Below are 15,291 nucleotides of genomic sequence, written 5' to 3'. Positions count from 1 at the left end.
GCGAAACAAGCAGACTAAAGGAGGAAGCCTGTGGTGGGGGCTTCTGGGATCACTAACATTGCATCAGAGAGTAAAAGAGCCAGAAAGGAAATGGAACGTAACAAAAACATTTGGAACAATAGAGGATTTATTACATGTTATCCAGCCTACAGGTCCTTGTAAACCTATGGTCATGTCGTTTCTGTTTTCCTTCACAAAATAAGAGAAAAAAAAAATCAGGCAATCAACTATTCATTAGGCAGTATTGCTGATAACTGACAAACTGTCGCTGAAGTCTCTGAAGCTGCATTGGATGAAAAGCTCTTAAATGAAAACTCTATGCTCTAAATTTCCTGTAGCCTCTTTCAAAATACTTTCTTTGAAATCACCTCCTAATAACAAATGACAATTGTCCTGAAGTTCCACATTTGTTTCTTTATACATTAGCACCAAATCTACATGAATCTCACTCCTACTACTAACGGTTAATCTGAACTTTATGAACATGTTGTATTTAATACCTTTGCAAGTTTATTGTTCTCATTCTTTTTTCTACAATTGTAACATCAAAAAACTCTTGGTACCATGTTCAAATAAAGATGGTGTACAAAATTATTAGCAACATATAAGCACATTTTTCTAAGCATATAATGATGTTAGGTCATTTGCTAAATACACAGTGCAAGCAGCGTTATATTTTCTTTTGCAAGTACAACATCAGTTCTATGTAGGTAGCATTACTGCACACAAGCTCTATCTATCTAAAGCCGCACTGATTTCAAAGGAGGCAAACTACTGGACTTCACATTCAAATGCAGTTTTCAAGTAGCGTCATAAACACCCAATGGACACAACACAGAGCCAGTCGAGTGAGACTGACTGAGAAGATCTCAATCTTTACTGCACACAGATTATTCTGTTGGGGGATGAGAGCATCAGGAGATCACCTTGTACTATTTTCCCTACTGACTCACTTTCAGCCAAACACATTTGGCTGTATTGGCACACACAGACTTACTGTAGATCATTACTGACAATTTCAGCCATTGTAAAGGGAAGGGAGATAAAAAACAAACTTTAAATTTACACATGGAAAAAAAAAAAAAACTGATTATAATGGCTGCGAATAATGATTTGCAGTGTTGTGGCCAAAAGAATATGATTAATTATGTTCATTGCACCACTTCATAGAAGTAACATGGATAGAAAATATACAAACTATGGTTAACTGTACTCAGCTCGTCATGTTACACTTACAAAATCAATATATTCAATCAATATATACTTCTAATGCATGTCTGGCAGAAAAAAAAGGAATTTGAATGAAGAGTAAAGATACAAAAACATACTGAAACACCAAAAATGATAATATTTAATACTCATAATAAAACCTTATACTTCATTTACTTAATTACTTAACACTGAATTAAAATAGTGTGGTATTTGTATCAGATGTGGTATGGCTTAGTGAAATTTTATTTGCAATTTTAAATGCTGCTGCACCTCAAAATATTTGCTGTGTCTATTTAAAAATGTAAATTCAATAGTTATTGATTTGTTATACATTGAGATGGGTTAATTAGGCAGCATTTAAAGAGTGGGAAGATGTCTTTGGCACCACAGGTGGCACTAACCCTCCAAACTGCTTTTAAAAGAAATTCATTCCAACATGTACTTAGTTTACATTTGTTTATCCAATAAAGGTTGACAGTTTTTTTTTTCTTTCTACTAAATAACATTTGAATAATGACTAAAATTAGCTTGAACACATTCAATATATGAACTAGAAATTATGGATTAACTGGTATAGTTTTCATCACCACTGACCTAGACTGACTTTGCCTTCAATAGACTGTTGTAAATTAATCTGCAAAACCAACTCATATGTTAATCTCCTCTTCAAAAACCTGAACCGCCACAACACTTACACTTTCCCATCTACACCCCCACACTGAGGGGTGTACAGCAACACCAATGTGGCTTCTTTTGAATGAGTTTACAATAACACAAATAAACCTTTTCACTTCAGCCTCTGAGTCACATTGGCCAAGGCAACAGCAAATGCCTGCACTGCTGAGAAAGGATACTGGAAATCCAAGATATAGGCATTCCCATCTATTCGTCCGAACTGCATCACCTACAAGGGACAGAGAATAAAGCACTTAATAACCAACACGTCCACAATTTGAACTGATTCATCTTCGGCTGCAAATTATTATTATTTTCATTACCAATTAATCTGCTCAGTATTTTCTTGGGTTTTATAAAATGTCATAAAATAGTGAAGAATAGCAGATCACACTTTCAGGGTGAGATATTTCAATTTTGTTTAACCAACAGTCTAAAAACCAAAGATATTCAGAATATTATCAAAGTAAAACAAAGAAAAGCAGAATTTGAAACCTGGAACCAATGAATGTTTGATATTTCTGCTTTAAAATTGACAGTTTTTTTCAGACTAATGATTTCAGCTCTGACATTAGATTTCTTATTTTTCGGATTTCTTACCTGTCTACCATCCAGCTCTATCTGAAAGTTCTTTGCTGATTCCTGGGTGACTCGTCCTCCAAAGTCCAGCTGGTACACCTGTGTGGCTTCATTCCACAGTGGCTGTTTATTGGCCATAACATAGACAAATCCCTGGCTGCCTAAACTGCGGTCCTCTCTTTCATTTGCCTTGCGACATTTAATCTCCTCCAGCTCACTCGCCATACGTAAGCTGCGCTTGTTCTTCCAGCTCTTCTTGCTGCTCTGGTTCTGGTTCATGAGCTCATCGCCACTAATAAACAGCTCTGGCTCGCTCTCTGAACTATCCTGGAACTCATTTGTGGTCCTGCTCATCTTCTTGGTTTTATTGAGTTGCTCTCTCTGCCCTTTGGGCTTCTTCTTCTCTCTGCTGCCAAGCCTTGGACTGGAAATGAGCGTGTTGAAGTCAGAGAGTGCTCGCCCTTCCTTTCTGGATTTGCCCTCAGAGACCGTGGGCATGTTGGCCTCCTCGGCTCTGCTGTCCAGTCTCTTACGGCTCTTCTTGTTGAAGCGCTCCGACTCCTGTGGCACGGGGCTTTCATTTAGGGATGATGGCTCCGGAAAGTTGTTTGCAGACTCTGTTAGATCCTCTGTGGCACTTTTGGATGGTGGTAGCTCAGTAGGTGGAGGAGGAGGTGGGAGAGGCGGGGGTGGAGGTGGTGCAGTTGGTGGAGGTGGGGAGAGAATTGGCTTCTCTAAAATCTGGTGAGTTTTGGTAGGGAGGGGAGGTGCTGGAGGGTCTTGCATGGGTGGCGGTGGGCAGGGGTAGGGGTTCCAGGGGTGAAGGTTGACAGGGTGCAGCTGGAGCCCGGCACACGAGCTGGCTCCAGGATACATCGGAGGGAGAGGGCAGCAAGCTAAGTTGGCGAGATTCGGAGGGTAACCTGGTGGCAACACCAAATTGGCATCCTGCTGAGCAAAGGGGACCGGAGCAACCACCTCGTTTGGAGAGCATTGTGGGGGAGGATTCTGTAAGGTCTGAAGTGGGGGCCCGCTGTGGCCCACACCTGGAGGGAAGGGTGAGAGGGATATCTGGTAACCCGATGGGAAAGTAAGTGTGCTCGTGCTTGGACTGGTTGGTGGTTTAGTCGTGAGGACGAAAGGAAGCCGGGTCATGTCCAGGTGCTGAGCTTGACTGATGATGAGCGGAGGTTTATGAGGTCCTGGTGGGGGAGCCAACATCGTTTGCTCTGGGGTGAGCCAAAACTCCTCTGTGGTGGAGGTGTCCCACTGGTAAGGCGGAGGGCGTTTAACCGTCAAACTGACGTCGCCGAGAGTCAGCTGACGTACAGATTTTTCAAGGTGACACTGCTGATTTAAAGTCTCATCTTCAGTGAAGGCAGAGTTAACGTACACTGTTCTGTCCCGGCTGTTGTCCACAGCACCCAGCAGACTGTAAGATGACTGGGAGGCCAGGGGTGAGGCACTTTTGGAGTGCACAATAATTGTACTGTGATGTGCACCTTTTCCTGGTGGAAAGTCCTGCCTCACCACCGTGCCACCTGCAATACCGCTACTCGTAGTTCCACCTCCAGAGACACTGACGCTGGTGCTGCTGCTGTTACTGCTGCACTGTGTGCATGTGTACAATGCAGTGGGCACCCTCTGCTGGTAGGTCAGAGCTAATGCACTGTTCATTTTAGCCTTGGTGGGAAGGGTTCGTGAGTTTTCCATCATCTGTGGCACTTTGAGTCCCACATCCCTGCGGTCACGACGTAGAGTGGCATGGATCAGACTGCTATCGATTCTCTGGGGAGGAGGAAGTGTGGCAGTTACCTGATTGGCCGGATCGGGGTAAGGAGGAGGGTCTCCACTTGGTATTGAGTATCGAGGGACAGAAAGACGACTCAGTGTTGCTGAGCTGTAAGGAAGCTGAATTTTTTTATTCTCAGAGGAGGTGACTTTGAGTGTGGCTGAGCCTCCGATGCCATGCACAGTGTACGTATTTTGGTTGCGAATGAGGCGCCTGCGTGGGCGACAAACCTCCTCCACATTGCCACTGCTGTCAAAGGTTGTGATCCTTTCATACCCCAGAGGTGTTGGGTACTGTAAGGTGACGGGGTGAAGCAAGAAGTCATCCTTCTTCAGACAGGGGTCGGGTGCCAGGACACTCGGGCTGTCACAGTTTGTGACAAGAGTCTGAGGTGTGGCAGCGGCTGTAGCTGCAGCCGCAGACACTACAGTGCCCGGATATGGAGGAGGAGGATTCACCTTCCTCATCTGAATCTCCACAGACCCATCAGTGTCATTGAAGGAGGGGGGTAAAGTCCTCGGCAGACTTGGCTTCAGAGTGTGTCCATGCTCGCCCCTGTCTAGCCCAGGCTCGGCGGAAGGAGGAGGGATTTGAGGCAGAAGATGAATCTGTTGTAGGGAGATGGTTGGGTAGCCAGATGGAGGAGGAGGCAGCGTCATCTGCATCTTCAGTTGCTGCTGCATTTGCTGGTGCTGCCTCTGCATCTGCTGATGTTGCTGCTGGATCTGTTGGTGCTGCTGCTGGAGCTGCTGCTGCTGCTGCCTCATCTCCTGGATCTGCTGCCGGATTTGCTGCTGCTGCTGCTGCATCTGCTGCTGCTGTTGCTGCATCTGTTCGTGCTGCAGCTGCATCTGTTGCTGCTGCTGCTGGATATGCTGTTGGTGCTGAAATTGTTGGGTTGTCACTTGCTGTTGAACTTGCTGCATTTGTTGGTGTTGCTGAACCTGGTGTTGTTGATGTTGTTGCTGCTGTTGATGGAGCGACTGCTGGTGGTGCAGTTGCTGTAGCTGTTGATGTTGCTGCTGAAATTGCTGCTGCTGCTGCTGTAACTGCTGCTGCTGCTGCTGCTGCTGCTGCTGCTGCTGTTGTTGTTGCTGCTGCTGCTGCTGTGATTGTGACTGATGATGGTGTTGCTGCTGCTGCTGCTGCTGTTGTTGTTGATGATGATGCATTTTCTGCTGCTGCTGTGCCTGCATCTGTTGCATCTGCTGCGACTGTTTCGACGGTTGTTGGCGAGGCTGCTGTGAGTGAGACCGCTGTGGGTGCGGCTGCGGTGGGAGATGGTGAGGTGGAGGTGGGGGTGGGAGAGTACCAGGAAGAAGAGGACCCATCTCTAGCCCATTGAAGATCACCTGACCAGGGTTTGAGTATCTAGTCGGCACTGGGTACGGTGTTGCAACTGCATCCTGGCCGTGGTCGGTGACGGGGACAGAAGCTGCTGCTGCTGCAGCTGCTGCCGCCGCAGTGGCTGTCGGGTTGGTCAGGACGTCAAGCTGAATATTCTGATTGGCCAGAAGAGACTGGACCAGGCCAATACTCTGAGTCGGGGACATGGCCTGAGCCGGGCTGTGGATGGGAGCGATGGGAATGTTGACCGTACAGGGAGGATTGTCTCCTGCCACTCCAGACGGCCCCATCACTTTATAAAAACACAGAGAAGTATGTAGGTGACTTTTAGCATATAAAACAATTTCCTTCAATCTGAGAACATGCTACTTTTATTCATCCACACCTGGCAAGTCATCCTCATCCTCACTGAACACATTGGGGTTGAACACGGGCAGGCTCATAAAGTCATGAGAAATCTTTCGCACTTCGGGAAGGTAGATCGTCATTTGCCTCGGTTGCAGATGAAGTAAACTGGTCTTATAGATAACTGCAATACAGAAGAAAGTTATGGTGTCTGTTCAGTTTGCCAGAATTGTCAATGTGATGTATGTGTGTGGCTTTGTTTGGCATCTACCTGCCCCAAGATTAGCCGGGAGGAACGAAGCAAGTCCAACAATTTTGAACTTTGTCCCCCAAATGTTGGAAGTGACTTGAGCAAGGTAGTTGTGCTGTGAAACAGAGAAAATGGAGAAAAAAAAAAAAATCACTTTTTTGCTCCTCATGCATAATTTACCTGAAAACCTCTTGACACCACAGTTACTTATTAATGCATTTATTATAATTGTATTATCAATAATAGTATTATTATTATTTTGTTGGATATGACATAATACTGATGCATCATACCTCTGTGATCCCATCCATAGAAAACTCTCGTCGTGTCAGACTGGGAGACCGAACGGGAGGCTTCTTTGTTGGTAACCGTGGCGACCGTTGGCCTTCCTGATTGGCGCGTGAGAGTTTAGGAGATTTTCTTGATTCCATATTCATCCTTTGAAACACAACAGGTAAAATTTTCAATTTAGCTTTTCCTTAGAAATATGAGCATTACCGCGGTGAAACAAATGCAATAAAATATCTGCAAACAGCTCTCTGTGGCTCAGGCCTGTGAAATGCACTAAAAAAAAAAAAAAAAAAAAGAGTTCTGGCATGGAGAGTTTAGGTGACCTGTTTCCTCGGGATAACTTTGGTGACTTCTTCCCGACCCACTCATCGCTCAACTCAATGTCACTGGAGTCGGAGCAGTTACAGCTGTCTGTGTATGAGATCATGGGATTCACACACACATCCTCTGAAATACAAAACAAAACAGTAAAGGTGAGTCTTCATAAATACTATCATGGCAGTGAAGTGCCTCAACATTTACTACATTTACTATCTATTAAAAGTAAATGTTTGGTGGGACCACAGGTCTGATACAACCACAGGGCAGCCGGGTCATGACACAGACTATTCCTGCATCAGGCCTCAGACCATGTTACATCAGAGATGAACACTCACCACCAGAGTCTGCATTTGCTCTTAGTCAAGGTGAATGATGTGCACACGGCATGAATATGTTATTCTGAAACGGAGGAAAAGTTTAAAGAGATGAACCCGGCACAGATTTAATTTCAAGATGACCAGGAACATGATGTCTGACCTTTGGGCAGGTCTGCTCGCGAGTCTACTGGTTTCCTCTCATTGCTTCACTTGGGCACACTACCAATATTTCAAGAGTTTAAAATCATTTCACCTCTTTTAAAGAGCCTAGATGGGGAGATTGATACCACTCTCATGTCTGTGCTCTAGCTGTGGAGCTAGCTTCCCAAAAAAAGACACAAAAAAGACAAAGTGAAAAAAAAAATCCTCTTTAGTTTTTAATATATTTAAATCCACCTCATCGTCTCTGGCCCAGGCAGGATATGGCTTTAGTTCAAGTACAGAACTGTTCCTAAAACTACATTTGTTTTTGTTTTTACAGTTCAGCTTTTTATAAGATTTAACAAGCAAAGATATAAAAATGTTAATTAGTGAAATTTGTGGTGTGTGTGTTAAAAAATACTGGGTACCAGTATTCATGCTGAGCTAATCAGCTAACCTTGTCTTGTTTCAAATTTAGTGTACAGACATGACTAAGTGATAAGTTTACTCTCACTCCTGCTTCTATGCAGACAGTTTCAGTTTTATGTGCCACAGTGTATCAGGCCCCTCTGGAGACATCAGAGTTATCATCGGGGTGACATTGTTGGGTCTAACATGCACCATGGGTCCCGGGCCAGAATTGGGATATTATATGCTATGCTACAAGTCAGAAGACAGTGAACTATGAAAAGAGTAGAAAATATGTTGTTTTCTAAATTGGGTAACTTCCCAAACCTCACCTGCTTTGCTGTCTGTTTTTGGATCCATAATGACAAACTCGGGCCGCAGTTTGCTGATGCGCCTTCCTTTGAGAATAGGCACCAGCCCGCCTAAATATTCTAGATAGAGAGTGTAGCAGGGTCCGCCGGCCTCTGGGCTGTCCTCTGCACGCTTCATGGTGCAGTGGAGCCTCTCATTCCCAGCTGTGGGATAGCTGACAAAGTCACGGATGTTGTTGGGGTCAGGGATTGGGGGCTAGAACAAAGAGAGGAAAGGGCTGTAAGACTTCTGGACACTCAAGTGAAAACATGTCACTGTCAGCAGCTTTGCTTTATCACAGTGCAACAAAGTTGGTGAGACGTCGTCTATGATTGTTTCTACACGGTCATTAAACACGGATCAATGCACCTTGATGGTGGGTATGAAAGCAGTGGTGACATAAGAGCACAGCAGCGAGGGCATGTTAAGTTTTCCCACATCCTTCTCCTCTCGCAGGGCGCTGGCGATGCCCTGCTGGCATAAGAGTTGGAGGCTGGCCACCCTGTGCTCCACACGCACCACGTACAGAGCCGGTCCACAAGCGAGGAACAGACGAGAGTCTCTATGACCCCAACAGATGGTGGTGATGGGCCTCTGAAAAACAGCCATTCACAGTATAAACACTGGGTTCTCAATTCTCAGAAAGGTGTTGCACAGATTTCTCCAGTTTTTGTTTATCTGTCCTGTTGTTATTCACACTTTTACTTAAGCTCTTAATTGTGAAGTACTTTTGCAGTAGAAATAAAGGTTATCACCCATTAGTGAACTGACAAAAAGTGACTCAAGTGAAACTCTAACTAACAATGATAATGTCCAAGCTGTGCGATATCTGAGATGATAAACAATTTTTTTATTCTTTACATTATATTTGTTATCATCTATTTTTTAAACTAATTGTCTTAATTAGCACTACATGCATAAAATAAGTCAAGTTTACAAAAAGAAAATTACAAAACCACTTTGCCAGTGTGGTGGTAAACATCTGGCAAAATCAAGAGCTACCTGGATACAGTCACGTTATTCATAGAAACATCTGCTGGATCCCTCAATTTACGTAGGACCCACCTGAGCAGGTGTTTCTAAAGTGTAGATGTGTTCCCCTTGGACATTATAGAACTTAACAAGGGCGTTCCTCATGATGGATGCACATGCAGAGTCAGCAGGAAGCCCGTGTCTCTCCATCCCGGCCACGGCCAGCAGGTCTCCCTGGGAGCACCACTGCGCCTCAACATCTGTGGAGGGAAGTGCAGAACAGTGTGCGTCATGGTCATGTGATCAACACAACTGATGAGCACGCTTGAACATATCACAGTGGCAGATGGACTTCTCTTTTTCTTTTTTTACCCTTTAGCCCTGAGCGAATTATGGCAGGAGAAAGGTCGTCATAGTTGTTCATTAAACTGATATCTCCTGATAAGAAGGTGACTGTCAACAAAGGCTTGACTCTCCGCACTTGGAAGAAAAAAAAAAAAAAGTAGAATCATTATCTCCACAATCAATACAAGGTAGCAAGTTGTCATATGAGCAGAGGAGGGAATGTGTTTGCACCTAAAGGCAGAATATTGTCATCAGAGTCTGTGTCGCTCTCTGTACTGTCCTCGACCAGGAAGTCGGGGCAGTTCCAGGACATGCTCACGATCCCGTCAGACTCGTGTAACAGAACATGGGCGAGCATCCGTCCGTGACAGTCCATCACGATCACCTGACCATCTGCTGTACCAAACAAGACCTGAGGGGGCATTGTACGTTAAACTTTAACAGATGACATGATGCATAAGCTCGAGAGCATCAAGTACTTGGCCTAAAATAGCTGCAAAAAAAAAAAGTCCATTATGTAATTTAATCTTGTATTTAGAGGCAGCATTCAAAGCAAAGGGAAAAGGATCTTTGTCTTATTAAAGATATAGTTTATGTTTTATGAAGAAAAATAAAGGTCAATAAGAAATTTGTGTGAGTTCAGTCAGATGATACCTGCTGATCGTCAGGTGTCCAGATGCCACAGGTGATTTGACTCTCCAGGTTAATCTCCGAGGACCAGTGTCTTTGTCCGCTAACTGAGCCGACCAACACAAAGCCGTCCCTGTACGCGATGAGGGCTTGAGTGCCATCATGCGACCAAGTGAAGTCACTCACCTGGAGGAAAGAAATGTTCACCTTGAAGACATTTGTGTAGTTTAAAGTACAGCCTTCATTCTGTCTGATCTAGGTTTTTCTGTATCATGAATTCATTCAGAGGACGCATGAATATGTCCTTGCATCCGTTTTAAATCTATTTTCCCAGGGCTCCCGTTGCTCACCTGGGCTCCTCTGTCGTTCACTAACTCCACAGACCATCTTCCTTCGTACTGGATCCATACAAAAATACCTCCCTCCATGTCGCAGGTGGCCAGCTTCTGAAAGGGTTCATTCCAGCGCACTAAAACAACCTAAAAAGGCCCAAAACACTGACTCTTATATTTTTCACAAGCACAGGTAGCTTTCTGCACAGAGGAGCATCCATGATTAATATCCAGCGTGAGCATAATGCTAAAAAAGCATTTTAGGCCGAATGTGGTTTTAAAAAAAAGCAATGCGGCTGAAAGGACGGTCGGCACACAGAGACAGAAATTAGTCATTTCAACCCAGCATTTCATTTCAAAGATGTTCTAATAATAACAACAACAGCAGACGATGGTGCACACACACACACACACACACACACACACACACACACACACTGTCACTTCATCTGTACATGGAGCACTTTGATGCACAGATCTAAATATGGACATCAGTTCCTGTTATCTCAATCTGTAAATCCGACGCACTTGACGATACACTGCAGTTACACAAAGCTCAGGGTAAAACTGTGACGTAGCAGAACTCTGTATTATTTATTTTGCACTGTGTATGTGTGAGACTTTTATACTACATTTTCATATTGCACAAACCAGTGTGGGTTCGGGAGGCAGACCCCCTCTTTACCTTTAAACTGTCCTGTTTAGTAAAGCTTATAGTTAGGGCTGGCTCGGGTATGTCCTGACCCATCCCTTAGTTATGCTGCTATAGAGCTAGACTGCTGGGGGATTCCCATGATGCACTGGGCTCTCTCTCTCTCTCTCAACTACTTTTTGCCATTAACTTTGTATTTTTTTCTCTCCTGTAGTTTGTGCTTCTCCTCTCTCTCTCTCTTTCTCTCTGTCCTCATTCTGCAGGTCTCTCTGCCTCTGGAGCAGCAGGATCCAGATCCACCACTACTCATCTTTACTATTAACCACTGTTACCTGTCATTATTATTGATAACACCATTACCTACACAGCTGTTCCTGGTCTTTCTCTCTCTCTTTCTCCTCTCTCCTCTCCCCACCCCCCCTTTTTTATCTCTTCCTAAACCCAACCGGTCGAGGCAGACCCCCCCACCCTGAGCCCGGTTCTGTTGGAGGTTTCTTCCTGTTAAAGGGAGTTTTTCCTCCCCCCTGTCGCCAAGCGCTGCTCTTTATGGGAACTGTTGGGTTTTTCTCTGTAACAAAGTAAAGTCTTGACCTTACCCTGTAAAGTGCCTTGAGATAATGTATATTATGATTTGGCGCTATACAAATAAAATTGAATTGAATAGAATATTTGTTTTTGTCCAACTTAGTTTTTGGATTTTTCATTTTAATTTTCTATTTCATTTCTACTTTCATATAAAGATTTAATTATTGTAATTGATGGCTGCATTTTCTTGATTTATCCTTGTGCTATATGCTGCTGCTGCAGCACTTTCAGTTTCCCTACAGAGATCATTAAAGTTTAATCTCATTTTTTCAGATCATGAATATTGATGTTTAGATCAGTATGGAGGATTCTGTAATAGTGTGTTCGATATAAATATGTGTCGGTGTTGTTACAAAGTTTTCTGAGTGGGAAGGAGACGACTTCAGAGAGAGAAGAACATTTTTCTTTGTGGAATTGCTTTTTATGTGTTTAACTCTTTCAATAAAGACAGTGAAGAGAGTGATAGTGTTTAAGTCAAGACCACACCTCGCTGTTGTGTCCTCGCAGGTTGAAATTGATTCTCTGAGGTGTACTTCTGTCCCTCCTGCAGTGACTCGATGTAAACGTCACTCCAACAACTCCTCTCCCGTTCCCCGTGGCGAGCCAGCCCTCCTCATAGTACCGTCTCCGACACACCGGCTTGTCCTTCTCGCTCTTGGGGACCCGGCCTTTCCACGAGAGGCAGAGGATGTTGGAGTCGCTGCAGAGGATGGGACCATGTTCCACGGCAGCCAACATCCCTACTGAGTGACCAGGCTGGTGAGCAAAGCAGAGGAAGAAGCGAGTTGAAGCTGCTATATACGCCTCGGATGACCTTATAATAAAACTGGATGATGTACATTTTCAGTTTGTGTCAGTCTGTGACCCTACTTTTACTTAAAACTGGCTTTTCAGTGATGCTCAGGACATTTTGGGATGTACACCGCTGGCTGTTGTCATGGTCAGCAGGAAGCTGGGCTGTGGTTACTCAGGTGGGGAATCCATTAGCAACAACGGGGAATAACATCATGAGAAGAAGTACAGTGAAGCAAAACATGAAATAGTTGAGAGTGAGAGTTCATTCTTGACTCGGGATCACACCATCGCCCTCGGTTGAGAGAGATGGTGTGATACGATCGTAAGCTCAAGAACTGCTAATAAATGGACCTTGTGGTGAGACTGTTTGGTGGAATTTTTTTTTTTTTTTTTTTTTTTTTTTACCAAAGGTCAAGAATGAACTTTAATCTCAGGTTTCAAGCCATCAGAAAAAATGGGCTTTAAACATCTACAGTTTCACGACAACTGGGCAAACTCTATCTGCTTATGGAGATCAAGTGGTAAGATTGAAAGCTCCAGAACAGCAACTACATTAAACTGAATATGTAGCTCTACGGAATAGTTACCTGGAAATAGATCATATTTATATCTGTCGTCCCAGTATGTTTGTGCAGTTTTGTTCTATGGTAGTCCAGATGTCTACATTTCTACTTCAATGTATATATTCTAGAGATTTAATTGTTGGTCGCATTACTATAAATACCTTCACCGTCTTTTCTGTCATTTATATGCTAATTCCTTGATTTGTCATCTGCTGCAACAATTTAATGATTGAAAGGCCTTAAAAAGCTACCACAGTGACCTCATGGTGAGCCTGTTCTGTCAACAAATGACTAGTTTTGCTCCTGGTTACCGAGACATGGACACGGCTGCTCAAGGTCTAGCATTAAAATCTTTGGCCTAAAGGTGAAAGGTTAAATGTTAGAGAGAAAAACCACCCTGACCAGGTACTTACCAATGTCTTTGGATTGTACAGTCAGTGCCTCTCTGTATATATATAAACACCTATCTAGGGATTTTTCTGCTAATTCATAAACTAGTGGCTGAAAGCTGGGGCGTGTGGGCTCTTTGTTAGAGATGATCCATCCTAATGAGTTTCATTTAAGTGAACAGACCGCACATGAGTATGAGTGAATCACTAAATGTGCCCTTAACACCAGTGAAATCACCATGGCTGCGGCTCATAGTGTTCTAGCTGTTGTTCTATTATTCGCTGTGTATGGAGCAGCTCCAGGATTTGTCTGTACATGACATCACCACTACAGTCTGTCTCTCATTTCTTCACATTCACAAACTAAAACTGAAAGTATTTATCTATTGAAATATCACGTGAAGTCCATTTCAGGCCAGGCCTCTGTCTGCTGTTAGGTGCCTGTTTAAATACCTCTTCCCCAGTTCTGGCTTTGTTCATTTACACTGGTTACATCAGATTGGGTGCATTCATTTCCAACCACTGACACGACACTGACACTGTGTGAAAAGAAATTGTCTGAAAGGTCTCACATGTAATACTGAGGTAGAATCAGCTCAATTTTCCATGTCATTGGTTTCCAAATATCGACTGTAAGGGTGGGTCCGTTTACAAGTCAAACCTTTAAAACCTTAACACACAGTTTTGCCAGTTTATTTCCCCTTAAGTTCATTGAAGATTGTTAAAAATCATCTTGTTCCACTGCCTGAGAGTGTGACATATCCCTGCCTTTTTATTCTACCTCTTCATTGGCGCTACATGACGTTTACACTGAATTTCTTTTACATGATCAAATTATCTGAGTCCAAAACATGAGTTTATGTAACCATCTCTTATGAAAATGGTCAAGCAACCTGGAAAATTACAATAATATTAGTCTCTGATATGACAGCAAATCAACATACCTCATAGTTCCTGGGCATGTTGAGTTAAAATCCCTCCATTGAAGGTGTCCATATTTCCATTCAGACGCTGCACTGAAGGCTAATGGCTGCTCTGCTCTTGGTGCTTACAACACAATCTATGGGGAAGTAAAATGCATCATACAGCCAGATGTTGTCCAGCTCTACACTCAAGCATTTAAATCAGGAGGCTCTGCACTTCAGAGTTTGCCGTGAAATGATGTGAGGGTTCTTTGATGCCGGTGGCCCATCCCATGTCTCCCTGATGTGGCTTTGGAGAGTTGTGCAATCCTGTTGTAAATGGAAAAAACAAAGACGCATAAAAACACCGTTATTCAACAAGTAATGCAATCTGGATGAGAGAGGGGGGCAGACAGAGAGAGACGGCTCTTGCTTAAAATAGCCGCGTTGTCATTCAGTGCATCAACCTTGAAATTCAGTTTTTCTCAGTCTCTATGCAACAGCAACACTGCATTGGAGATCAGGGCACTCGCAGTCTCCATGGGTACTGATGCTGTCCGTTCTCCCTATCTCACGTCAAACACCAGAGCAGCTGGATGTGAACTCAAATATTCCAATTTATACATGAAACACACCTTTAGCCTCCTCCAACGCAGCTGATCACAAGTGAAATTGTAAAATCAGAATCAAAGAGGCGATCAAAAACCAAAAAAATGTCCTCTTGAGTTGAATGCAGGTTCACAGCATACGTTTAAAGTCGAAGTAAAGAGCCATCATCTCCTCTGTTCGGGTCTCTCACTACATTTGACATCTCATCAGCTGCATCTCTCATTCAGAGGCGTCTTACGTCTGACCGCATGCAGCAATCCCAACGAGCCAGAGCTGACGAGCCCGGCGAGCTGCGCTGGGAAATAAAGAAGTGCTTTCATCGGAGAGGCTGAACGGCACCGATGATCCCTCTGCACGTACCTGACAGCGCTACATCCGCGCGTCCATCCGCGCGTCCATCCGGGGGCAGGCGGCGCACGGTGCGGTCGTGTCGCCAGGCGCTTCTCCGCTGGCGCACTTCGGGCTTGTGGCTTTAAAGCGGGTTGCCA

General features: G+C 44.0%; 1 protein-coding gene across 3 annotated transcripts; it reads right to left on the bottom strand.

Moving 5' to 3' along the window:
* Window positions 1–109: 109 nt before the first annotated feature.
* On the bottom strand, window positions 110–15,154 carry tulp4b (TUB like protein 4b). Of its 3 annotated transcripts, XM_071499071.1 has the most exons (17): window positions 14,830–15,154; window positions 14,237–14,524; window positions 12,416–12,511; window positions 12,032–12,301; window positions 10,327–10,455; window positions 10,001–10,162; window positions 9,578–9,758; window positions 9,374–9,481; window positions 9,095–9,261; window positions 8,399–8,623; window positions 8,011–8,245; window positions 6,815–6,938; window positions 6,494–6,638; window positions 6,222–6,315; window positions 5,991–6,134; window positions 2,488–5,897; window positions 110–2,116 (listed from the first exon to the last, which is right to left on the bottom strand). In XM_071499071.1, exons 4-17 carry the CDS (start codon window positions 12,281–12,283, stop codon window positions 2,000–2,002), a joined length of 5,493 nt encoding a protein of 1,830 aa, XP_071355172.1. In that variant the 5' UTR covers window positions 12,284–12,301; window positions 12,416–12,511; window positions 14,237–14,524; window positions 14,830–15,154; the 3' UTR covers window positions 110–1,999. The 3 variants fall into 3 exon arrangements, with proteins under 3 accessions (XP_071355172.1, XP_071355169.1, XP_071355168.1); XM_071499068.1 differs by having other exon boundaries at window positions 12,416–14,524; XM_071499067.1 differs by lacking the exon at window positions 12,416–12,511.
* Window positions 15,155–15,291: the final 137 nt, after the last annotated feature.

The sequence above is a fragment of the Trachinotus anak genome, unplaced genomic scaffold, assembly GCF_046630095.1.
Source record: "Trachinotus anak isolate AG129_WGS33_773 ecotype Australia unplaced genomic scaffold, CSIRO_AGI_Tana_v1 ptg000015l, whole genome shotgun sequence".
Lineage (NCBI taxonomy): Eukaryota > Metazoa > Chordata > Actinopteri > Carangiformes > Carangidae > Trachinotus > Trachinotus anak.
This window is presented reverse-complemented; position numbering and strand designations above follow the sequence as displayed.

Excerpts from the sequence above, each read along its gene's own strand:
- tulp4b (XM_071499067.1), bottom strand. Across the intron at positions 9,262-9,373 it reads AATTCGCTCAGGGCTAAAGG|ATGTTGAGGCGCAGTGGTGC; the intron begins GTAAAAAAAGAA and ends TTCCCTCCACAG. Across the intron at positions 6,135-6,221 it reads CCCGGCTAATCTTGGGGCAG|TTATCTATAAGACCAGTTTA; the intron begins GTAGATGCCAAA and ends TCTGTATTGCAG.